Source organism: Pogoniulus pusillus, chromosome 12 (genome assembly GCF_015220805.1).
Source record: "Pogoniulus pusillus isolate bPogPus1 chromosome 12, bPogPus1.pri, whole genome shotgun sequence".
Taxonomy (NCBI): Eukaryota; Metazoa; Chordata; class Aves; order Piciformes; family Lybiidae; genus Pogoniulus; species Pogoniulus pusillus.
The window spans coordinates 33,228,149-33,250,960 of NC_087275.1; the positions used below are offsets into that span (position 1 = coordinate 33,228,149).

Here is a 22,812-nt window from a genome sequence, read left to right on the forward strand (position 1 = left end):
GAAAGCTGCCTGCTCTACTGGCCCAGAGACCTTCTGGCTCACTGGGAAAGCTGTTGATTGCAGCAGGCTGAGTGGCAAACGCATGAAGAGCAGGAGAATGCTGGTTTGTACATCAAAAAAGCAGCAAGCTGCTGTCCCTGCTGCCCCCAGGGCTGCCCGGGGGCCCTTCCACGCCAGCGCTGGGTGTGGTGGGGGAGGAGGCAGTGCACATGCATCCTTCTCATGGAAAAATAGTTCCTTTGTCAAAAAAATGAGGCAGATGTGCAACACAGTTGTGGAAAATTTATAGTTGAAGCTATTTTGCAGCTGCTAGGCAGCCTCCTGTACCACATGGAGTCCAGTAGTAGTTCTAAGAAAATACAGATATGGTAGAAAAAGTAAGAAAATTTGTCACCACAAAACCAAAGTCACCACCCACAGAGAAAGTGATACACAAAATAGAGCTCTCAGGACAGTGCTTACACTTCACTTTAGTCTACAGACTCAGTGCCGGGGGCAGGGCTCACCGAGACAGTCTTTGCAGAGCTGTTGGCTGCACAGGATCCCAGGTGGGGCTGGATTCCTGCTTCCAGCTCCTGGTGGGAGCTGAGCGTGCAGGACTGCAACACCTGCACGGCCAGGTCCACGTCTGCCTCCCGCAGGGACACCTGCTCCTTCAGCACCTCCACCTTCTCGTTCAGCTCGTTCCTCTCTGTCTGCAGGGCCCTGCACAGCTTCTCCAGACGCTCCAGTTTGAGCTGAAAGCCTTTGTACTCCTTATCTCTTACTGTTTTCTGCAGGACAGAAAGAACAGAGCCAGGCTCTGAGATGCAGCCTGTGCTGGTGGTGCTGTGACTGAGCAGAGTCCCCACTATCAGTCTGAGCCCAGCAGCACTGCAGCAGGTCTGGGCTGAAAGCCTTTGTGCTCTTTATCTCTTACTGTGTTCTGCAGGACAGAAAGAGCAACAACAGAGCCAGGCTCTGAGATGCAGCCTGTGCTGGTGGTGCTGTGACTGAGCAGAGTCACCACTATCAGTCTGAGCCCAGCAAGGCAGAGCCCAGCAGCACTGCAGCAGGTTTCCTTGCCCCACTCGGAGCTTGCCTAAGCTGGGGTGGCAACAGACAGCTTTAGGAAGCATCAGAGGTAGAACTACCTAAGTCTGGTTTTAAGGGAGGGCTGAGCATCACTGAGGATCCTGATTTGCAGGGCCATAAGTCAGTTACAAGCCAAATAATGGCAGCTGTAGGTCACACAAGTGGGAAAGCCAGGCCAGAAGAAAGCATCCTGGTGGCTCTCCACACCAGCTCCTTAAAAGAAGAGATGAGCAGAAGCTGGAGCAGTTTAGTAAGGTCACAGCTCATGCAGAGGAGGCAGACACTGCAGGCAGAGCTGCCTGCCCAAGGCCTGTGTGCAAGCTCTGCTGCCTCCCCCTTGCTGCACTGGAGGTAGGGAGGGCACACCAAGGGCTCAGCAGCAGCAGGGCAGGGAGGTCGCCGCTCCCCCCTCGTGGCTGTTGGCTTCCTGTCACACCTGCAGTTTCTAACAGCCTTTTCTCACCTCAGCTCTGCTCAGCACATCACAGCACAGGCAAATCACTCAGCCTGCAGGATTGCACATCCCTGCCACTGGCAGCGAGGAGAGCTGAGGCTGCTCCATGTCAGCAGTGCAGATTACAGGCAGCAGCCTCTCCTCTCGCACGTGTGAGAAACCCCAGTGACTCCAGAGAGAGCAGAAGGCTCCCCACCAGGAGGCTGCTGTGGGTTTGGTCTCCAGGGGCCCGAGGCTGTCTAGCAGGCAGCTGCAGCCTGGCCAGAGGGCTGCCCAGGAGCCAGCTTACCTCCTCGGCCATCTGCAGCAGAGCCTTGTTGTTGTTCTCCCACTTGGTGCGCCACACGATGGTCTCCTTCTCCAGCTTCTTGATCTTCTTGGTCATCTGCACAAGACAAACAGCAGATTGGACTTTGGGCTGCTCCTGCACTCAAGGGAGCTGCACATCAGGTTCAGAAAGGCAATGAGTAAGGTCCTACTCCTAGGTCGGGGCAGCCCTTGAAATCAATCCAGGCTGAAGGATGAGGACATGGAGAGCAGCCCTGCAGGGGAGGACCTGGGGGTGCTGCTGGGGGAGAAGGTGGGCAGGAGGCAGCAGTGGGCACTGCCAGCCCAGAAGGCCAAGGGCAGCCTGGGCTGCACCCAAAGCAGGGTGGGCAGAGATGGAGAGAGGAGATCCTGCCCCTCTGCTCTGGGGAGACCTCATCTGCAGGGCTGGGGCCAGCTCTGGAGCCCTCAGCACAGCACAGACATGGACCTGGTGGAGAGGGTCCAGAGGAGGCCACAAAGATGCTCAGGGGCTGGAGCAGCTCTGCTGTGAGCACAGGCTGAGGCAGCTGGGGAGGTGCAGCCTGCACAAGAGAGAAGGCTCCAGAGGGACCTCAAAGCAGCCTGCCAGGAGCTGCAGGGGCTGCAAAGGGACTGCTGGCAAAGGCCTGCAGGGACAGGAGGAGGGCAATGGTTTGAGCTGAGAGCAGAGCAGCCTGAGGCTCTGCAGCACTCTCCCATCACACAGAATCACTGAACCATAGGATCAGTCAGGGTTGGAAAGGACCACAAGAATCAGGCAGTGCCAACCCCTGCCATGCCCAGGGACACCCTACCCTAGAGCAGGCTGCACACAGCCTCAGCCAGCCTGGCCTCAAACACCTCCAGCCATGGGGCCTCAACCACCTCCCTGGGCAGCCCCTGCCAGCCTCTCACCACTCTCCTGCTCAACAACTTCCTCCTCACCTCCAGCCTCACTCTCCCCACCTCCAGCTTTGCTCCATTCCCCCCACTCCTGACACTCCCTCACAGCCTCAAAAGTCCCTCCCCAGCTTTTTTGTGGCCCCCTTCAGATCCTGGAAGACCACATGAAGGTCCCCTGGGAGCCTCCTCTGCTCCAGCCTGCACAGCCCCAACTCTTTCAGGCTGTGCTCACAGCAGAGCTGCTGCAGCCTCTCAGCATCCTCCTGGCCCTGCTCTGGACACTCTCCAGCATCTCCACAGCCCTCTTGGCCCAGGGGCTCCAGAGCTGGATGCAGGACTCCAGGAGGGGTCTCAGCAGAGCAGAGCAGAGGGGGAGAATCCCCTCCCTGGCCCTGCTGGCCACACTGCTGCTGCTGCAGCCCAGGCTCTGCTTGGCTCTCTGGGCCGATTTGAAGAAACCAAAGTTGGTTGTTAAAAACCACCAAAGAGGCCTTCAAGTACAGCAAGTAAATGCTCCAGGAAGCTGTCTGAGAACATAAGCAGAGCTAAGAGGAGTGAGCAGTGCTGTGTGCCCTCAGGAAGCTCTGAAGCTGGGGCTCAGATGATGTGCAATTGCCAGCACCACCAACAGGAGCAGCCCTGCTGCCCTGACTGATCCAAATCCAGCCCCACCGTGCTCTGGGGGCAACACTTCCCAAGCACCCCTCAGGAGCAGGCGTTTTGGTGTCACCTTCTCTGCAATACATAACCCTCTGAGTACCTTCTCCATTTCTTGCCTGAAGGTTGTAAAGAGTTCATTGCTTTTTGCCATAGTGGTCTGGAATTCTTCAAACTTATCCATGTAAAGAGAAAGCTGTTGGAGGAAGAGGCAGAAAACATGGACCTGAGCAGCTGCCTGGAAACAAAGACTTTAAGGTGCAAGGCCAAAACGACACAGCACAGCAGGAGGTGACCTTGCTTAGTTTCTAGTACCACATCCAGCTGGAGGGGCAGGCAGAACTTGTCTGAGAAAAACACCACAGAGCAGAGCCCTGCATGAGCCTCTGGCCAAGCCCAGGCACACATCCAGGCCTGGTGCAGAGAGCTGAGAGCAGCTCTGAGGAAAGAGCCTTGGGGGTGCTGAGCAGCTCCCCAGGAGCCAGCAGTGCCCTCCTGCAGCCAGAGCAGTGTGGGCAGCAGGGCAGGAGAGGGGATCCTGCCCCTTAGCTCTGCTCAGACCTCACTTCCCATCCTGCCTGCAGTGCTGCTGCCCCCAGCAGGAGGAGGACACAGTGCTGCTGGAGCCAGCCCAACCTCAGCAACTCCATGTTTAGCACCTTGCAGTAACTGCACTCCAGGGGTGCATGGAACAGCAAGGCCCAAACCTCAACTCCTCACAAACTTACACTTCCCTAATTCCAACTCCCACCCAAACCCTGCTCCCAGGCAGTTCACTGCACCCAGTGAGGGATGGAGCTGCAGCTGGTGTTTGGCTTTGGGAGGAGCTGCTGCTGAAGCCCACCAGCCCAGCCAGAGAAGGTACCTGCTGCTTCAGCTGAGCCTCCTGCTGCTTCATCTGTTCACATTTGTGCCTGGACTCAGTAGCTTCTTTTAGCAGCTGCAACACAAAGCAAAAGAGCCACCTAGTGAAGGGGGTGCAGTGAGAGAGGCTTCATCCCAGCTGGGCACAACATGCAGTGGGAACACGACCCAAGGGACACTCAACCTTGTGCTCTGCACAGGGGCTTCCTATCCCACTTCACTCATATACATGCTGTGAGCACAGGCTGAGGGAGCTGGGGGGGTGCAGCCTGCAGAGCAGAAGGCTCCAGGAGCAGCTCAGAGCTGCTGCCAAGAGCTGAAGGCAGCCTGCAGGAAGGCTGCAGAGGGACTTGTGCTGAGGGGGTCTGCAGGCAGGCCAAGGGCAATGGTTTGGAGGTGAGGCAGAGCAGGGGAGAGTGGAGCTGAGGGAGAAGCTCTTGAGTGTGAGGGTGCTGAGAGCCTGGCCCAGGCTGCCCAGGGAGGTAAATAAACCAAATACAAACTTCAACACTCTGCCTGTACACAGGATGGGTTGGGCTGGAAGGGAGCTGCAAAGGGCATCCAGCCCAACCCCCTGCACTCAGCAGGGACATCCTCCACTACAGCAGGTTGCTCTTTTGAGCCTCACCTTGAATGGCTGCAGGGATGGAGTCTCAACCACCTCCCTGGGCACTGTTGCAGTGTGGCAGCAGCCTCCTGCTGCACAACTTGTTCCTCACAGCCAAGCTCAGGCTGCTCTGCTCTCAGCTCAAACCATTGCCCTCCTCCTGTCCCTGCAGGCCTTTGCCAGCAGTCCCTCTGCAGCCTGCTTGCAGCCCCTGCAGCTCCTGGCAGGCTGCTCTGAGCTCTGCCTGGAGCCCTCCAGGCTGCACCCCCCCAGCTCCCTCAGCCTGCCCCCGTGGCAGAGGTTCTCCAGCCCCCACCATTTTTGTGGCCTCCTCTGGACCTGCTCCATGAGGTCCATAGACATTAGACAGTGTAGGCATCACAGAGATGCCAAAGTTAACCCTGCAGCCTTGCTGCTGAGGTCCACCCAGAGTGTCACAGGAGGACAGGCTGCTGCCTGCCAGAGCTGGGCTGTGGCTCCCCATGGCTCTCGACACAGACAGACACACAGACACCACTTACAAACTCCCTCTCCCGCTGGTGCTTCTCCTCTGCCTCTTTGATAAGCTGGGTGGTCTGCTGCAGCTTGGCATCCACCAGCTGCTGCTGCAGCTCCTTATGCTTGAAGACTTTGTCAATGTGCTGAGGGAAGAGAGGAAAGCTCATCAGAGCAGCAGGAACCGCGCCGGCAGCGAGGGGCAGAGCACCCACGGGCAGATGCAGCCCCCTGGGAGCTTGGTGCAAGAGTGGCCCGAGCCTGCCCCAGCTGCCTTCTGCCTCTCCTCCTCCCCACCCAGCAGCATTTCTTGCCCTGCACAGAGGCCAGCTGCTAGTTTTAATGGCTGGGTACACTGCTGGCAGCCTCCTCAAACCAGGCACTTCAAAAGGCCTGGCCCAAGCACTCTCTCCTAGGCTGGGTGCACCTTTAATCCTCAGCATACTTTGCTACCACAGCCCCATGCACCAGCACAGGCTGGGGAGAGTGACCTGGGGGTCCTGGGGCACAGAAGGATGCCCCTGAGCCAGCAAGGTAGGGTGGAGTCAGACTGGCTGTTGGAGGACATTCTTTACAGTGAGGGTGCTGAGAGCCTGGCCCAGGCTGCCCAGGGAGGCTGTGGCTGCCTCCTTGCTGGGGGTGTTCTGGGCCAGGCTGGCTGAGGCCCTGAGCAGCTGAGTGTGGCTGAGAGGTGTCCCTGGGCACGGTGGGGAGGTTACAGCAGCTGAGCTCTGAGCTCCCTGCCAGCCTGAGCTGCTCAGTGAAAGCTGTCCAGAGGCTGTGGGGTCCCTGCCTTGAAAGGGCTGCAGAACTCAGCTGGCAAAGGGTGAGCAGCCTGAGCAGGCTGCCAGCTGCCCCAGCCCGAGGGAGCTAAATGGCTTCCAGAGGCTACCTCCAACTCCAGCAGGGATTAACGTTTGAAACGGCACCAAATCACCACACTACAGCGGGAGGGCACTTAACAGTTACTCTCTCTCTTGGTTCTGGTGCACTCCGGTTTGGCTGGCTTGTGCCCCCTGTCAGAAAGAGAGCCGAGCCTCGAGGAGGAGCACAGCTAAGCTCAGTCTGCTGGCTTGTAGCTGGCACAGCAGCTGTGGGGTGCAGCTGCTGCACTTGGCTGCCGTGGTGCTGGGCCTTGCGTTGGTTTCACACGCTGGGTCAGACAGAAAGCTCTCTGCAGGCTGCTCCATGCCTCCTGCCAGCACACAGCGTCTGTGCCTGCCACGAGGCGAGGGCAGAGGCAGGGAGCTGCAAAGGGAAGCAGGCTGCGAGGCTGAGCACTCATCAGCCTGCCCAGCCTGCTGCAGCCTGCCCACCTGCCGCTCCCGGGACTGCGGGGACAGAGCTCCCGGGGCCACAGAGCGCCAGGGCCGGCAGGCAGCTCCGCAGAGCAGCAGCTCCCGGCTCGGTGCCAGTGCCAACCTGCTGCCGGTGCCCCCGCGCCCTCCCCAGGCCAGGAGTAAGAGAACCCTTCCAGACAGGACAGTGCGAAGCACTTTGGCTCTTCCTCTGCGCTCCCAACATGTGGGTGCTGGCTGCAGGCTGCAGTGCCAGCCCAGGCTCAGCCCCGTGCCACTGCTGCAGTGCCAGCCCAGGCTCAGCCCCGTGCCACAGCTGCAGTGCCAGCCCAAGCCCAATCCCGTGCCACTGCTGCAGTGCCAGCCCAGGCTCAGCCCCGTGCCACAGCTGCAGTGCCAGCCCAGGCTCAGCCCCGTGCCACAGCTGCAGTGCCAGCCCAGGCTCAGCCCCGTGCCACTGCTGCAGTGCCAGCCCAGGCTCAGCCCCGTGCCACTGCTGCAGTGCCAGCCCAGGCTCAGCCCCGTGCCACTGCTGCAGTGCCAGCCCAGGCCCAATCCCGTGCCACAGCTGCAGTGCCAGCCCAGGCTCAGCCCCGTGCCACTGCTGCAGTGCCAGCCCAGGCCCAATCCCGTGCCACTGCTGCAGTGCCAGCCCAGGCCCTCGCCCCCACCGCACTGCAGTGCCAGCCCGGCCCCGCTCCCGCGCCGCGGCTGCATCACCTCCTCCCTCAGCGCGTACTGCTCGATCAGCTTCTTGAGCTTCTCGCCCAGCTCCAGGTTCTCCTGCCGCAGCTTGGCGTTGTGCAGGTCGTGCTGCTCCAGCTGCGCCTGGATCTCGTTCAGCGTCAGCTGGAAGTGCGCCGTGGCCTCCTTGCGCCGCTCCTCCTCCTCGCGCGCCTGCTGCAGGTTCTCCTCCTTGGAGGAGACACAGCCAGGCCCCTCGGTGAGCCCCCTCGGTGAGCCCCCCTCAGTGAGCCCCCTCAGTGAGCCCCCCTCAGTGAGCCCCCCCTCAGTGAGCCCCCCCTCAGCGAGTCCCCTCAGTGAGCCCCCCCTCAGTGAGGCCCCCTCAGTGAGCCCCCTCAGTGAGCCCCCCTCAGCCAGCCCCCCCTCAGTGAGCTCCCCTCAGCCAGCCCCCCTCAGCGAGCCCCCCCTCAGCGAGCCCCCTCAGTGAGCCCCCCTCAGTGAGGCCCCCCTCAGCGAGTCCCCTCAGTGAGCCCCCCCTCAGTGAGTCCCCTCAGTGAGCTCCCCTCAGTAAGTCCCCTCAGTGAGCCCCCTCAGTGAGCCCCCCTCAGTGAGTCCCCCCTCAGTGAGTCCCCCCTCAGCGAGTCCCCTCAGTGAGTCCCCTCAGCGAGCCCCCTCAGTAAGCCCCCCTCAGTGAGCCCCCCCTCAGTGAGTCCCCTCAGTGAGTCTCCTCAGCAAGTCCCTCTCAGTGAGCCCCCTCAGTGAGCCCCCTCAGCGAGTCCCTCTCAGCGAGCCCCCCTCAGCCAGCCCCCCTCAGCCGATGTCCCTCCACCTGCAGCTGAGGCAGGGCTCGCTGCTGCGGAGCTGCAAGCCCACCCTGGCAGAGGGGCCCTAGGCTACAGTCCGAGCCTGCTGCCGCAGCCACTCACACCGAGGACCTAAGGCCAAGGCTTCTGGGAGAAGCTTGTGGGCACCGCTGCCAGGCCACTGCCACAAGATGCTCTGCTACTACCCCTGCATGCCTCAGGCCTGGTTACAGCCAGCACTGACACAGTGCCCCGTGGAATGGCCTGGGTTGGGAGCACAGCTAACGACCTACTGGCTCCCTTCCACTTCACTCCCATACTCCATACAACCACGGAATGGCTGGGCTGGAAGGCAGCTCCAGAGGGCACCCAGCCCAAGCCCTGCACTCAGCAGGGACATCCTCCCCCAGAGCAGGCTGCTCACAGCCCTGCCCAGCCTCACCTCCAACAGCTCCAGCCATGGGCACTCAGCTCCCTCCCTGGGCAACCTGTTGCAGTGTGGCAGCAGCCTCCTGCTGCACAACTTGTTCCTCACAGCCAAGCTCAGGCTGCTCTGCTCTCAGCTCAAACCATTGCCCTCCTCCTGTCCCTGCAGGCCTTTGCCAGCAGTCCCTCTGCAGCCTGCTTGCAGCCCCTGCAGCTCCTGGCAGGCTGCTCTCAGCTCTGCCTGGAGCCTTCTCCTCTGCAGGCTGCACCCCCCCAGCTGCCTCAGCCTGGCCTCATAGCATTGCTCCAGCCCCTGAGCATCTTCTGACATGATTAATGCTTTCTTGACCCTCTGCAAAGGGAAGTGGTTAAACCCACACCTGTGAGCTGAGCTGCCCCCACACACTTCCCCCTGAAATCAGGGTCACTTATGCCACAGGGTGCTCAGGCTCTGCAGGCACAGGTGGTGGGCCAAGGCCTGCTTTTCAGCAGTAATCCCTGGAGGGTTTGCAGCAGCAGTGGCACTGCACCTGGAGGAGCCTGAACTGACCTTCAAAGTCTTGTTGTGGCGCTGCAGCTCTCGGCAGAGAGACTCCAGCTTGCTGCGTGCCAAGATGGCCTTGCTGTGCTCGCTCTGCAGGTGCACCTTCTCCTTCACCACCTGTGCTTGCTTCTTCTGCAGCATCTTCATCTGCTTTTGGACGTTTCGGCTCTCCTCCAGCTAGGGTCAGAGTGGACTCGTTAAACAAGCAGGGCTGACGGCAGGGGAGCAGGCTGAGCAAACTGCTCGGCACTGCACAGCACAAGTGGACTCATTCACTCAGAGCCCCAGGTGGGTCTGCAAGAGAAGCTTCCACCCCCCTTCCACCACCCGAAATGTGTGAGGGCAGAAGACAAACCCCACACAAACTCCAGATGCAAACCCATTTGCCTTTGAGCAGTCAGAGCCCTGCTGACCATGGATGAGCAGCCTGCAGCCAGCCTCCCAGACCTGGGCACCACAGCAGCTTCCCCCCTTTAGCCTAGAGGAACTTTGCCCCCCCAGATCTGGACACCACAGCAGCTTCCCCCCTTTAGCCTGGAGGAACTTCCCCCCCCCAGATCTGGGCACCACAGCAGCTTCCCCCCTTTAGCCTGGAGGAACTTTCCCCCCCCAGATCTGGGCACCACAGCAGCTTCCCCCCTTTAGCCTGGAGGAACTTTGCCCCCCCAGATCTGGGCACCACAGCAGCTTCCCCCCTTTAGCCTAGAGGACAGGCATTATAAATCCCAGCACAACAGCAGCAGACAGGAGCTAAGAAAACACTGACTCCCAAAACAAACTCTTCATCTCCTCTGTTAATCCTACTGTCATGCTTCAGCACTGAGGTCTTTCTCATAACCTGTCTTCCTCTCTGGGTGCAGGCAGCCATGCAGCAGTGAAATGGCTACATGCAAGCTTGGCTGAAGCAGCAGTCATAAGCCTGAGTTGTTTTCCCCCCCTGCCCACACTGTGGAATAACCAAAGCCCCCTAACTGTCCTGCACTAGAAGCTCTCCCATTCCACACTCAGCTTCACCCATGGCTAACTCCAGACTGCTTACCAGATCAGCATACTTCTTGCACAGAGCTGCCAGCTTCTCCTCTGGAGTAGAAAGTGTGTTCAAGGCTTGCATTAATAATAGCACTTCTTTTCCTAGGAGTTGGATGAGAGACAGCAGCAATGAGAAAAACACCCCCAGCACCCCTGCAGGAAAGCAGCCTGGCTCCAGAAACAGAGAGCCACGAGAAATCAGGGCCAGGGAAGTTGTTCTCTGGTTTGATAGCTGCATAAATCCTAGCAGCTGACAAATGGGCACAAGGCTTGGCTCAGTGCCCTCTGCACTGGACAAAAGCCTGGCTGGTGGCCATGCCCAGAGTGGTGGGGGATGGAGCTCAGCCGGCCTGGTGCCCAGGCACCACTGGTGCCCCCAGGGCTCTCTACTGGGGCCTGTCCCCTTCAGTGGCTTTATTAATGGGCTGGATAGGGGCTCTGAGGCAGCCTCAGTGTCTGCAGAGGACACCCACCTGGGTGGCTGTGTCAGTCTGGGGGAGGGTAGGGAAGCCTTCCAGTGGGACCAGGACAGGTGAGAGCCATGGGCCAAGGCTCAGGGATGACATTTAACAAGGTCAAGTGCCAGGTGCTGCACATGAGTCACAACAACCCCATAGGAGGCTATCAACTTGGGGATGTGTGGTTGGAAAGCTGCAACTTGACCTCGAGGTAGTTAGTGGTTGGCAATCACTGAACAGGAGCCCAGGTGGCCAAGCAGGCCAAGGGCATCCTGCCTTGGCTCAGAAGCAGGGTGGGCAGCAGGGGCAGGAAGGGATCATCCCCCTGTGCTCAGCACTGCTGAGGCCACCCCTCCAGTGCTGTGCTCAGCTCTGGGCCACTCATTGCAGGGAGGACACTGAGGGACTGCAGCCAGCCCAGAGCAGGGCAATGAGGCTGGAGAAGGGCCTGGAGCAGCTGAGGGTGAGGAGGGGCTGAGGGAGCTGGGGGTGTGCAGGCTGGGGAAGAGGAGGCTGAGGGCAGAGCTCACTGCTGTCTGCAGGGAGGTTGGAGTGAGCCAGGGGCAGCCTCTGCTGCTTGGTGCCAAGGGACAGGAGCAGAGCAAATGGTGCTGAGCCTTCAGTGCTGGGTGGAAGGTTGGCCTGGATGAGCTTGGAGCTCTCTTCCAACCAGGCAGACTCTGTGATCACAGGAAGAATAAATCTGCCTTGCCTATGTGCCATTACACAACCTGGGTAGCAGCAGTTATTCTAATCTTAAACCCACAGAGTGCTTTGCTTTGTGACTCCCAACAGCACAGAGCAAACCTGAAGGAGTGACACTTGAAATGCTTCAGTTCTGCTAAGAGGGCATACTCACAGGAGTGCTTTCAGCAAGCCCCTGGGCTGCCAGTGGCAGTGCTGCAGCAGGACTGAACAGCACAACCCCCAGCTGCAAAGTTACTCCAGCATTGGGAAAGCTGCAAACTCTGACTAGAAATGATTACAGAATGGTGTAGGTTGGAATAGACCTCGAGGATCAGCAGCTCCAACCCCCTGCCACAGGCAGGGACACCTCCCACTGGAACAGGTTGCTCAAGGCCTCATGTAACCTGGCCTTGAACATCTCCAGGGAGGGAGCATGAAGGACTCTTCCTAAGCAGAAGGGTGCCCTGGTAGAGGTGACAAGCTTTGGCTCCAGAGGAAACCTAGACAAAGACAGAGCAGAAGCACAGAGAATCTTCAAGCCACTTAACTGCAACGCTGCAGAGAACCTACCCAAAGTTTTCTCTTTGTGTTTCTCACTCTCCGGGTCCTGCTGGCCATCGGGAGGCTCAGTACGGGCTTCTTCTCTGCCAGGGGTCTCCTCACGGCACTCCCGAGAGCAGCAGGGGGCGGACACTGGCTGCCTTCTGCTCTTCCTGCTCTCCGCTGCCTCCTGCGCCGGCCCCGCGTCGGGCAGCCCGCAGCAGCCGGGCTGGGTGCGCTGCGGCGCCGCGGCTGGGGGCTCCGGGCTGCCCCTGCTGGCCACCGGCTCCTGGCCGCCCCTGCTGCTGGCCACCGGCTCCGGGCTGCCCCTCGGCTCCTGGCTGCCCCTGCTGCTGGCCACCGGCTCCTGGCTGCCTCTCCTGCTCGCCGCCGGCTCCGGGCTGCCCCTGCTGCTGGCCACCGGCTCCGGGCCGCCCCTGCTGCTGGCCACCGGCTCCGGGCTGCCTCTCGGCTCCGGGCTGCCCCTGCTGCTGGCCACCGGCTCCTGGCTGCCTCTGCTGCTCACTGCCGGCTCCGGGCTGCCTCTGCTGCTGGCCACCGGCTCCTGGCCGCCTCTGCTGCTCACTGCCGGCTCCGGGCTGCTCCAGCTGCTCGCCGCCGGCTCCGGGCTGCCCCTGCTGCTGGCCGCCGGCTCCTGGCCGCCTCTGCTGGTCACTGCCGGCTCCGGGCTGCCCCTGCTGCTCGCCGCCGGCTCCGGGCTGCCCCTGCTGCTCGCCGCCGGCTCCTGGCCGCCTCTGCTGCTCACTGCCGGCTCCTGGCTGCCCCTGCTGCTCGCCGCCGGCTCCTGGCTGCCCCTGCTGCTGGCCACCGGCTCCTGGCCGCCTCTGCTGCTCACTGCCGGCTCCTGGCTGCCTCTGCTGCTCGCCGCCGGCTCCTGGCTGCCCCTGCTGCTCGCCGCCGGCTCCGGGCTGCCCCTGCTGCTCGCCGCCGGCTCCGGGCTGCCCATGCCCAGCGCCGCGGCTCCTTGCACGGCACCACCGACCAGCTGCGGGGGGGAGAGAGGCGAGAGCGGGCAGTCAGGCAATGGGCTGAACGGGAGGGCCCCAAGGTGTCAAACGCCACTGGCAATGACACTGAGCCCAGCTGATGATCGCTGCTGCTGCCGCCACGGCTGCCCGCCCGCAGCCCTGCCTGCCTGCCCAGCTGCCCTCACCCTCAGCCCTGCCTGCCCAGCTGCCCTCACCCGCAGCCCTGCCTGCCCAGCTGCCCTCACCCGCAGCCCTGCCTGCCTGCCCAGCTGCCCTCACCCTCAGCCCTGCCTGCCCAGCTGCCCTCACCCGCAGCCCTGCCTGCCCAGCTGGAATGGTAACGAAAGCAGCAGATAAGAGGCCAAGCTCCGGCTGCAGGAGTCCCTCCCGCAGCTTCATGCCGCTGCCACCGCAGAAGCCAGAGAGGCAAAGCTCCCACCGCAGCCTGCTCCTGACGCCCTCCCGGCCGGGCCAGCTCAGCTGCTGCACTGCACCAGCCCCACCGAACCACTTCTGCCCCACAGCTCTCCAAAGGCACCTCGCCAAGCAGCAGTAGTTAACGCTTGAACTCAGCGAGGGTTTAATGGACTATGAAAACCAAGGAGCAGAACCAGGGGCGGGAGGGCAGCAGCACTGGACCCAGCACTGGGTGGCACTGCCAGAAACCAGAAGATTCAAGAGACACACTGGAAGAAAGGGGAGGGGAAGGAAAGCCTCAAGAAATCCAGCAGCATACACTGCTCTGGTAACACCACAGGGGCTGAGCTTCAGCTGCTTCAGCCTCTGCCAAGCCCTTGACAGTCCCCAGCAACATCCTCCTCCGAGCTGGAGACATGGATTGGGAAGTGGGTAAGGAATTGGCTGGATCACGGCACCCAGAGGGTAGTGGTCAATGGCTCAATGTGCAGATGGAGATGGGTGACAAGTGGTGTCCCTCAAAGGTCTGTACTGGCATCAGTGCTGCCCAATCACAGAATGAGGCAGGCTGGCAGAGATCTCCAAGCTCCCCCAGCCCAACCTAGCACCCAGCCCTGCCCAACCAACCAGACCATGGCACTCAGTGCCCCAGCCAGGCTTGGCTGCAACACCTCCAGCCACAGCCACTCCACCACCTCCCTGGGCAGCCCATTCCAGTGCCAATCACTCTCTCTGACAACAACTTCCTAACAACATCCAGCCTAGACCTGCCCTGGCACAGCTTCAGCCTCTGTCCCCTGCTTCTGCTGCTGGCTGCCTGGCAGCAGAGCCCAACCCCACCTGGCTACAGCCTCCCTGCAGGCAGCTGCAGACAGCAATGAGCTCTGCCCTGAGCCTCCTCTGCTGCAGGCTGCACACCCCCAGCTCCCTCAGCCTCTCCTCACAGGGCTGTGCTCCAGGCCCCTCTCCAGCTTGCACAGGGAACAGCCACCACTGCCAACACAACCTGAGCCACACTGCAAGTCCCAGTTTGCTCAGCATGCTTGGAACAGTGGTTTAAAAATCATTTAACCAAAGCAGCCTCAAATGCTGTAAAAAACATCTGACAGCTTAGCTGTTCTTTCTACTTCAAGCAAGTTCCTTGCTTCAGACCTCACCTCAAGGCAGACCCCTTCCTGAGAAGATGGAATGCATCCAATCTCTTGAGGACAGCAAGCTTTTTAACTGCAAATCTCTACAGACATGGAGGAGCAACTCTGAGTTACGAAGGAAGATTCACTTTGAAGTGCTCCTCACAGGAGTGGAAATGCTGTGGACATGCCATGGACATGCCTCAACCAGGTCAGACCATGCACGTGAGAAATGCCTGCCAAGGTGGTGCACCAACAGCTGCTGCAGCAAATGACCAGCCCAGCACTGAGCACTGCCCCTCATGGAACCACTCAATCGAGCTGGTTGGAAGAGAGCTCCAAGCTCACCCAGCCCAACCTACCACCCAGCCCTGTCCAATCAAACAGACCACAGCACTAAGTGCCTGCAGAAGAGAGATGCATTTTCCCTTACATTGTCTTAAACTGTGGCACTGCCCAGCAGCCAGCACTGGTGGCTGGCAGCACAGAGGCAGCTGTGTGCTGGCTGCAGCCAGAGCAGGGAGAGCAGCAGCACAGGGAGGGCATTCTGCCCCTCCAGTCTGCTCTGCTCAGCCCTCACCTGCAGCACTGCCTCCAGCTCTGGGCTCCCCCCAGCAGAAGAGGGACATGGAGCTGCTGGAGAGGCTCCAGAGGAGGCCATGGAGATGCTCAGAGGGCTGCAGAAGCTCCCCTGTGGGGACAGGCTGGGAGAGTTGGGGCTGTTCAGCCTGGAGAAGAGAAGGCTGCAGGGAGACCTCAGAGCAGCCTGGCAGTGCCTGAAGGGGCTGCAGGAGAGCTGGGAAGGGACTTTGGAGAGGGTCTGGGAGTGGCAGGATGAGAGGGAAGGGATTGGAGCTGGAGGAGGGCAGACTGAGACTGGAGAGGAGGAAGAAATTCTTTGGTGAGACCCTGGCACAGGCTACCCAGGGAGGTTGTGGAGCACAGAATCACCCAATGTAATTGGAGATGAACAACTTCCTCCTCACCTCCAGCCTCACTCTCCCCACCTCCAGCTTTGCTCCATTCCCCTCACTCCTGACACTCCCTCACAGCCTCAAAAGTCCCTCCCCAGCTTTTCTGGAGCCCCCTTCAGATGCTGCAAGGCCACAAGAAGGTCACCTGGGAGCCTCCTCTGCTCCAGCCTGCACAGCCCCAACTCTTTCAGGCTGTGCTCACAGCAGAGCTGCTGCAGCCTCTCAGCATCCTCCTGGCCCTGCTCTGGACTCTCTCCAGCATCTTCACAGCCCTCTGGTCCCAGGGGCTCCAGAGCTGGATGCAGGACTCCAGGCGGGGTCTCAGCAGAGCAGATTCCATGTAGAACATGAACTTCTACTGCAGAAACTCCTGCCCAAGCAGCCTGGCCAGGAGGAGGGCAAAGCCTGCTCCACATTCAGGTCTGGTTTGGCAGGCTGCTTCCAGCCTTCCCAAAATCCCTACAGGGACTGGACACGCTCCCTGGGAAAGCAGAGCACTCCAGTGCCAGAGCTGCAAGCAGCAGCTGGGAAGGGCTGCACACCGAGCAGCAGCAGTGCCCAAGCAGCTCTCCTGCCATCACTGCACTGCCCTTTTTCAGCCCTGCCTCTGCATTTATGCCCCACCACAGCTCACAGCCAGGTCACTACCTCAGCCCAGTGCACTGCACAGCAACAGCCAATGCTGCTAACCAGCAGTGCTGGCCGATGGCTGGAAGGGAGCCAAAGCATGAGAGCCACTGAAAAGGAAAAGGCCAATCTGGACACAGCCAGCACATAAGGAGCTACACAAAGCCACCTCAGCCACGGCACAGGGGGGCAGCTGCCCCTGCCTGCTGAGGCACTGCAGCGCTGCCAGCAGGGCACCCTGCATGAGAACCAGCACAGAAGGCCGAGGGGGCTGGAGCCACGGAGCAGCTGCCCAGAGAGGCTGTGCAGTCTCCTCTGCAGCACTGCAAACCCTCTGCTGTGCTCCTGTGTGCCTTGCCCTGGCTGCTGCTGCTCCACAGGGGGCTGGGCTGGATGCTCTCTGGGGGTCCCTTCCAACACTTCTGGCTTTCCAGCTGGCTCTCCAGGAATCCTAGATGGGCTCTGGATGGGAGGGAGCTCAGAGCCCTTCTGCTGCAACCTCCCCACCGTGCCCAGGGACACCTCTCAGCCACATTCAGCTGCTCAGGGCCTCAGCCAGCCTGGCCCAGAACACCCCCAGCAAGGAGGCAGCCACAGCCTCCCTGGGCAGCCTGGGCCAGGCTCTCAGCACCCTCACACCCAACAGCTTCTCGCTCAGCTCCACTCTCCCCCTGCTCTGCCTCAGCTCCAAATCATTGCCCTTGGCCTGCCTGCAGCCCCCCTCAGCACAAGTCCCTCTGCAGCCTTGCTGCAGGCTGCCTTCAGCTCTTGGCAGCAGCTCTGAGCTGCCCCTGGAGTGAAGATTTCTCTTCCCCCCTCAGCCATTCCAGGATTCTCTGATAGTTCATTTGAAAGAGAGCAGTCTGAGACTGCCTGACTGGGGCCACAGACACCTAGAGCCAGGTGATCTCCATCAGCTACCTCTGTAGGCATTAAAGACACAACCAGGAGCCTAAGCAGCTTTCCTGCCCCTGTTTGCTCCTGAAACAATTGAGCTGAGGAGACTTTCAGATTTGACCTGTCTCAAGCTTCAGGCTGGGGCATGGCAGCAGTGAATGCCACACTGAGAGTGCGAAGCACTAAGCTGCCAGTGCAGCTGCCCACCCTCCTGGGATGCTGCCCAGAGCATCTCTCCCATCAGAGCAGTGAAGTTCCCAGGGGAACACTGCAGCCAGGACAGAGCCCTTCCAACAGCACATTGTGTAACAGTGCTGATTCAGGACTGACAGACAACAACAAACCCAAACCATCCCACCAAGACCCTCTGCTGAAGCCACCACTGCCTCTTCCAGCTGTCTGACAACCTCCAGCCTCTGCCAGCTCTAATGAGAGGTGGTATAGAACGAGCTGATGCCATGCCTGGATTCTCTGGCAGTGAGGTGTTGAAGCCAAGCCTGGCTGGGGCACTCAGTGCCATGGCCTGGTTGACTGACCAGGGCTGGGTGCCAGTTTGGACTGGGGGAGCCTGAAGGTCTCTTCCAATCTGGTTGATTCCGTGATACCTGCCCCTCCAGAAGATAAGGGCAGTGCTTGCCAACCCCCTAAATTCTACCCCAAGGGAAAAAAAACAGATGCTTGCCACCTACCAAGTGGTGACAGCAGCCATGAGAAGATGCTGACACATCTAAATAACACCATAGAGTCACAGGCCTGTCCTGGTGCCTGCTGCTGTCCCTCCCCAGAGGCAGGACTCTGCCCTTGAACTCCAGCAGGGCTCCCCTTTGCCCAGCTCGGGTTGGATGGCAGCAGTTACTCAACCCTTCCCTAGCAGACTCCTGCAGTCTTCTATTTAAAGAGACCATAATTAGCAGCTACATCAACATCCTTTTTGTCTCAGAAGTTAAAGAACTGAAGCAAGCATTGGCATTAACTTGGCAAAACATCTCCTGCATTGATCCTACTGACCTGGCCTGGACCTGGAAAAGAGTCTTAAACCCCTTAGCCTCTAACCCCTTAGCTGCTAACACTGCCAAAACACCTCCTGGGAGCTTTAGAGCAAACACTGCACACAGAGGAGATGTCCACACTGCAAGACAGCCTGAACACACAAGGAAACAGACTCACCTGTGCTCACCACCGGGCTCCAGAAGAGAGCAGCTCAGTACCCTCACCCACTGAGGCTCCAGACTGCTCACACACAGGAGGGAACACCAAAGCCTGCTTCTGACCAGCCACAGAGAAACACCTTCTGCCAAATCTATGTCCTATTTGGCAGAAACCATGGAACCACAGAGTGCCAGGGGCTGGGAGGGACCCCCAGAGAGCAGCCAGCCCAAGCCCTGCCAGGGCAGCAGCAGCCAGGGCAGGGCACACACAGCACAGCCAGGGGGGTTGCAGTGGCTGCAGAGAAGGAGACTCCACAGCCTCTCTGGGCAGCCTGCTCCAGGCCTCTGCCACCCTCACAGCCAAAAAGCTTCCTCTCCTCTTGCCCTGCCACCTCCTCTGCCCCAGCTTGCCCCCAGTGCCCCTTGTGCTGCCCTGGGCCAGCCCTGAGCAGAGCCTGCCTGCGTCCTGCCCACACTGCCCTGCACAGCTTGGGCACAGCACTGAGGGCAGCCCTCAGGCTGCTCTGCTGCCAGCTGCCAGCCCCAGCTGCCTCAGCCTGGCCCCACAGGAGATGTTCCCTGCCTGCAGAGCTCTGTGCCTCTGGGCTGGGCTCTCTCCACCACTGCCCTCAGCTCCTTCTTGGCCTGAGGGGCCCAGAGCTGGACACAAGATTGCAGCTGTGGCCTCAGCAGGGCAGAGCAGAGGGCAGGAGAACCTCTCTGCACCTACTCACCACAGCCCTTCTGAGCCAGCCCAGAATAATTCTCACTAGAATCACAGTATCAGGGTTGGAAGGTACCACAAGGACCATCCAGCTCCTTTCTCAGTGGCAATTTTCTTAGCAGCAATGAAGTCAATGCAATAATTAATGCAGAGAGCCCAGCAGGATCCATTCATGTACACAAGACTGCCACAGTCACTCTCAGGAGTCATTTTATGATTGACTCCCCCATGAAACCTCACATTTTGGGGTCTCACAACATGTGGGCTTGAATATTAGAGCAGGTGCACCCCTGTGCTCTGCTCTGGTGGCACTGACTCGGGTGCTGGTGACCACAGCACTACCTCAGGGGCATTTCTCCATGCAGTGCTTCCCTGTCCTGTGCTCACTGACCTGGACGATCTTGCAGCCCAATTATACCTCTCTGCAAACACCATGGGCTCTGAAGTGGCTTCCCCCACTGAAGCAAGAGCTTAGTTTTGAGATGAGAACATCATTTCTAGCCAACATTTCACCCTCTTCCACCATGGTATTAAAAATCATCTCCCATGCACTCATTTATCTACTTCTGAACGCCAGCCTGGGGCACCCACATCACTCATCAGCTTCAAAGCAGGGCAAGGTTAGAAACCACACCACAAAGATGATGAAGATGATCTAGTTTCAACGGGCAGGGGCACCTCCTACCAGCCCAGGGTACTCAAGGACTCATCCAGCCTGGCCTGCAACACCTCCAGGGAGGTTGTGGAGCACAGAATCACCCAATGTGATCGAAGATTCTGTGCTCCACAACCTCCCTGGGCAACTTGTGCCAGTCTCTCACCACCCTCACTGCAAAGAATCTCTTCCCCAGTCTCAATCTGCCCTCTCCAGCTTCAATCCATTCCCTCTCATCCTATCACTCCCAGCCCTTGCCCCAAGTCCCCTCCTGGCTTTCTTGCAGCCCACTGAGTACTGTGAAGATGCTCTAAGGTCTGCCTGGAGCTTTCCCTTCCCCAGGCTGTACAGCCCCAACTGTCTCAGCCTCCACAGGGGAGCTTCTGCAGTCCTCTGAACACCTTTCCTGGCCTCCTCTGGAGCCTTAAGCTGCCCTTAACACCCAACCCACTTCCACTGGACTTGTGCAAAGGGAAGTGTCACAGAACAGAAGTGACTCTCCCCATGCCCTCTCTGTGCTCAGTGACTACAGGGAGATCCATCCCTGTATCTAAGCTAAGATCCTGGGAAAACCTAACCTCTTCCTCTTGCCTTGGCCACAGGACACATCCTGGTTGGTGCTGCCCAGGGAGGTGGTGGAGTCACCCACCCTGGATGCATTTAAGGGGCATCTGGATGAGGTGCTAGGGAATACAGTTTAAGGTGAACCTTGCAGAGTGGGGTTATAGGTTGGAAGTGGTGATCCTGAGGGGTTTTGCCAAGCTGGACCTTTGACTCTGTGACCCCTGAGGGGTTCCTCCAACCTGGATGTTCCTGAGACCCCTGAGGGGCTCCTCCAACCTGGATGTTCCTGAGACCCCTGAGGGGCACCTCCAACCTGGATGTTCCTGAGACCCCTGAGGGGCTCCTCCAACCTGGATGTTCCTGAGACCCCTGAGGGGCTCCTCCAACCTGGATGTTCCTGAGACCCCTGAGGGGCTCCTCCAACCTGGATGTTCCTGAGACCCCTGAGGGGCTCCTCCAACCTGGATGTTCCTGAGACCCCTGAGGGGCTCCTCCAACCTGGATGTTCCTGAGACCCCTGCTCTTAAAAGCAGATTTTTATTGACCTCACCAGTTTCAAAAGGAAAGAGGACAACAATAGAATTACCAAACCCTGTTCTCTGCTTTGTGTTCTGAAGGAAAAGATAAACACATATCTTAGAAAGAACTCTTCCCTGCTTTGGTCTAAGGCATTAAAACCCATTTGCTAGGAGGAACCCAAAAGCTTAGCATCACAGAATTAACCAGGTTGGAAGAGACCTCCAGGACCATCCAGTCCAACCTACGACAGGAGGCTCCAGTGGAAGCTTTCAGAGGCATTTGACACGCAGGGCAGAGAGCTGCACATTGCTCCAGCAGTGTTAGCTTTAATGCAAGCACCCCAGACAGGTGCTAATTAAGAAGCCCTCTAATAAGGCATGAATCACTCCTGCAGCCGAGGTTTCACTTCTCCACTCTGAAGCTAGTAGCTTCCTACTCACCCACAGAAGGGCTCTGGGAAAAGCAGGGTAGGCAAGTTCTGAATTCCCAATGCAAACAGGTCACAGGCAGCCTGAAAATAAAGGAGCTCCTGTGCACCAGGGCAGGGGAGGGAGCTGTCCCCGGAGACTTAGGCAGGAGTTCTCACCCACCCAATCAAGGAAAACTGAATTCAAACCAAGAGTTGTTTCTTCCCTGCCACGTTTCACCCTCGATATTAAGGGGATGTTGTTGGCAGAGAGGGTGATTGGCACTGGAATAGGCTGCCCAGGGAGCTGGTGGAGTGGCTGTGGCTGGAGGTGTTGCAGCCAAGCCTGGCTGGGGCACTGAGTGCCATGGTCTGGTTGGTTGGGCAGGGCTGGGGACTAGGTTGGGCTGGGGGAGCTTGGAGCTCTCTGCCAGCCTGCTTGGTTCTGCTTCTATTCTGTTCCATTCTACTCTCCCCAGAAGGGAATCTCAGGTGGCTGGGGCCACTGCATGCAGCACAGAGGTGCTTTGTTTGGGGGGTGTGTTCTGCAGTCCGGGAAGAGCTCATCAGCTGCTTTCAGAGCTGAAAGATCTTCAGGAAACACACAGCAGGGAGACTGCTCTCACTGAGAGACTTCCTCCGTAGCCTCCCGAACCTCACTCCAGCAGCAGAAACAAGCAAGCAGCACCTCGAAGTTAACTCTTCTGGTGGGGGATGTTGTTACCCTTCGTGCCACAGGGAAAAACAACCCCTAAAAGCCCCTTCCACTTATGTAAGGCGAGGGGATGAGATAGCAGAGTGCCAGGTGGGACGGGCAGGGCAGTTCACTGGCATCGCGGCCGCACTGCCCGCACGTTCCCGCCGCTGCCCAGCAAGAGGCACTTCAGGCATCTCCCACGCGGGTGTACGCTCGGGAAGGGAAGGCTGCGAAGTGCCCGAAGCCACCAGCGCGACCTGCCCTTTGGGCACAGGAGGGGGAGGGAAAGCAGACACCGAAGGGTTAGGAAACGCTCCCGGCCGGGCCGCGGGCAGGCAGGCACCGAGGCGCAGGCACCGAGGCGCAGGCACCGAGGCGCAGGCACCGAGGCGCAGGCACCGAGGCGCAGGCACCGAGGCGCAGGCACCGAGGCGCAGGCACCGAGGCGCAGGCACCGCCACTGCCGGGCGCGCCTCGCACCTCAGCCGCGCCGCTCGCAGCGCCCAACGGCGGAGCGGCGCCGGGGCCGCCCGACAGCGCCTGGCCGCGGTGCCTCCGCCGGGCGGGGAAGACGCCGCGGAGGGCCCGGCGGAGCCCCGCGGAGACGCGCAAGGCGGCGCAGAAGCCTGGCCGGGCAGAGCCTGCCCCGGGCGGCAGTGCCGGCGGCCGGAGCACGGCACCCCCCCCGCGCCGGTCCCGCCACGTGCCGCCGCCGCCCCCAGCGGCCCGCCGCGTGCGCCCGGCGCCGGAGCCCGGTAGTGGGGCAGGGGGGACCACCGCCGGCTGCCCGCGGGCCGCGCCGAGACACCTCTGCCCCGGCACAACACCGGGTTCGGCGCCAGGGGAAGCGCAGCGGAGCATGGCCTGCCCGGCACGGGCTGCCGAGAGCGGCGGGCGCAGCGCCCGCCCCGGTTCCGACCACCCGAGCTGCCTCCCCTCCGGAGCGCGGAGGCCGCATGGGTACGGGGGAGGCGGGGAACGAGGCGCCACAAGCCGGCGAGGCGGGGAAGGGGAGCGCACTGCCCTCCCCCCGGGCCCGGGCCCGTCTGCGCGCCGCCCTCACCTCTGGGCTGCCGCTCGGGGCCACCGCTGCCTCCTCCGCCTCCTCCGCGCCGCTGCGGCTCCGGCGCCGGCCCCGTCCCGCCGCCACCGCGCTGCTGCCGCTGCCTCCCCCGCTCGCTGCCGCCGCTCCGCGCGTCGCCATGCTGTGACGGCAGCATCCAAACAAGCGGCGGACGCCGGAAGCGCTGCCCC

At 60.3% G+C, this 22,812-nt stretch overlaps 1 protein-coding gene across 3 annotated transcripts; it reads right to left on the reverse strand.

Annotated features, from left to right (window-relative positions):
- Window positions 1–262: 262 nt before the first annotated feature.
- Window positions 263–22,777, reverse strand: TXLNG (taxilin gamma). 3 transcript variants are annotated; one of them, XM_064152093.1, is made up of 11 exons: window positions 22,622–22,777; window positions 12,745–12,817; window positions 11,842–12,186; window positions 10,137–10,228; window positions 9,104–9,274; window positions 7,361–7,555; window positions 5,369–5,488; window positions 4,242–4,316; window positions 3,480–3,572; window positions 1,818–1,913; window positions 263–773 (listed from the first exon to the last, which is right to left on the reverse strand). In XM_064152093.1, exons 1-11 carry the CDS (start codon window positions 22,760–22,762, stop codon window positions 471–473), a joined length of 1,704 nt encoding a protein of 567 aa, XP_064008163.1. In that variant the 5' UTR covers window positions 22,763–22,777; the 3' UTR covers window positions 263–470. The 3 variants fall into 3 exon arrangements, with proteins under 3 accessions (XP_064008163.1, XP_064008162.1, XP_064008161.1); XM_064152092.1 differs by having other exon boundaries at window positions 11,842–12,324; XM_064152091.1 differs by having other exon boundaries at window positions 11,842–12,817.
- Between the last annotated feature and the right edge of the window lie 35 nt (window positions 22,778–22,812).

Excerpts from the sequence above, each read along its gene's own strand:
- TXLNG (XM_064152091.1), bottom strand. The coding sequence starts at position 22,762 with ATGGCGACGCGCGGAGCGGCGGCAGCGAGCGGGGGAGGCAGCGGCAGC. Across the intron at positions 3,573-4,241 it reads AGGCTCAGCTGAAGCAGCAG|CTTTCTCTTTACATGGATAA; the intron begins GTACCTTCTCTG and ends TTCCTCCAACAG. Across the intron at positions 1,914-3,479 it reads TCAGGCAAGAAATGGAGAAG|ATGACCAAGAAGATCAAGAA; the intron begins GTACTCAGAGGG and ends TGTCTTGTGCAG.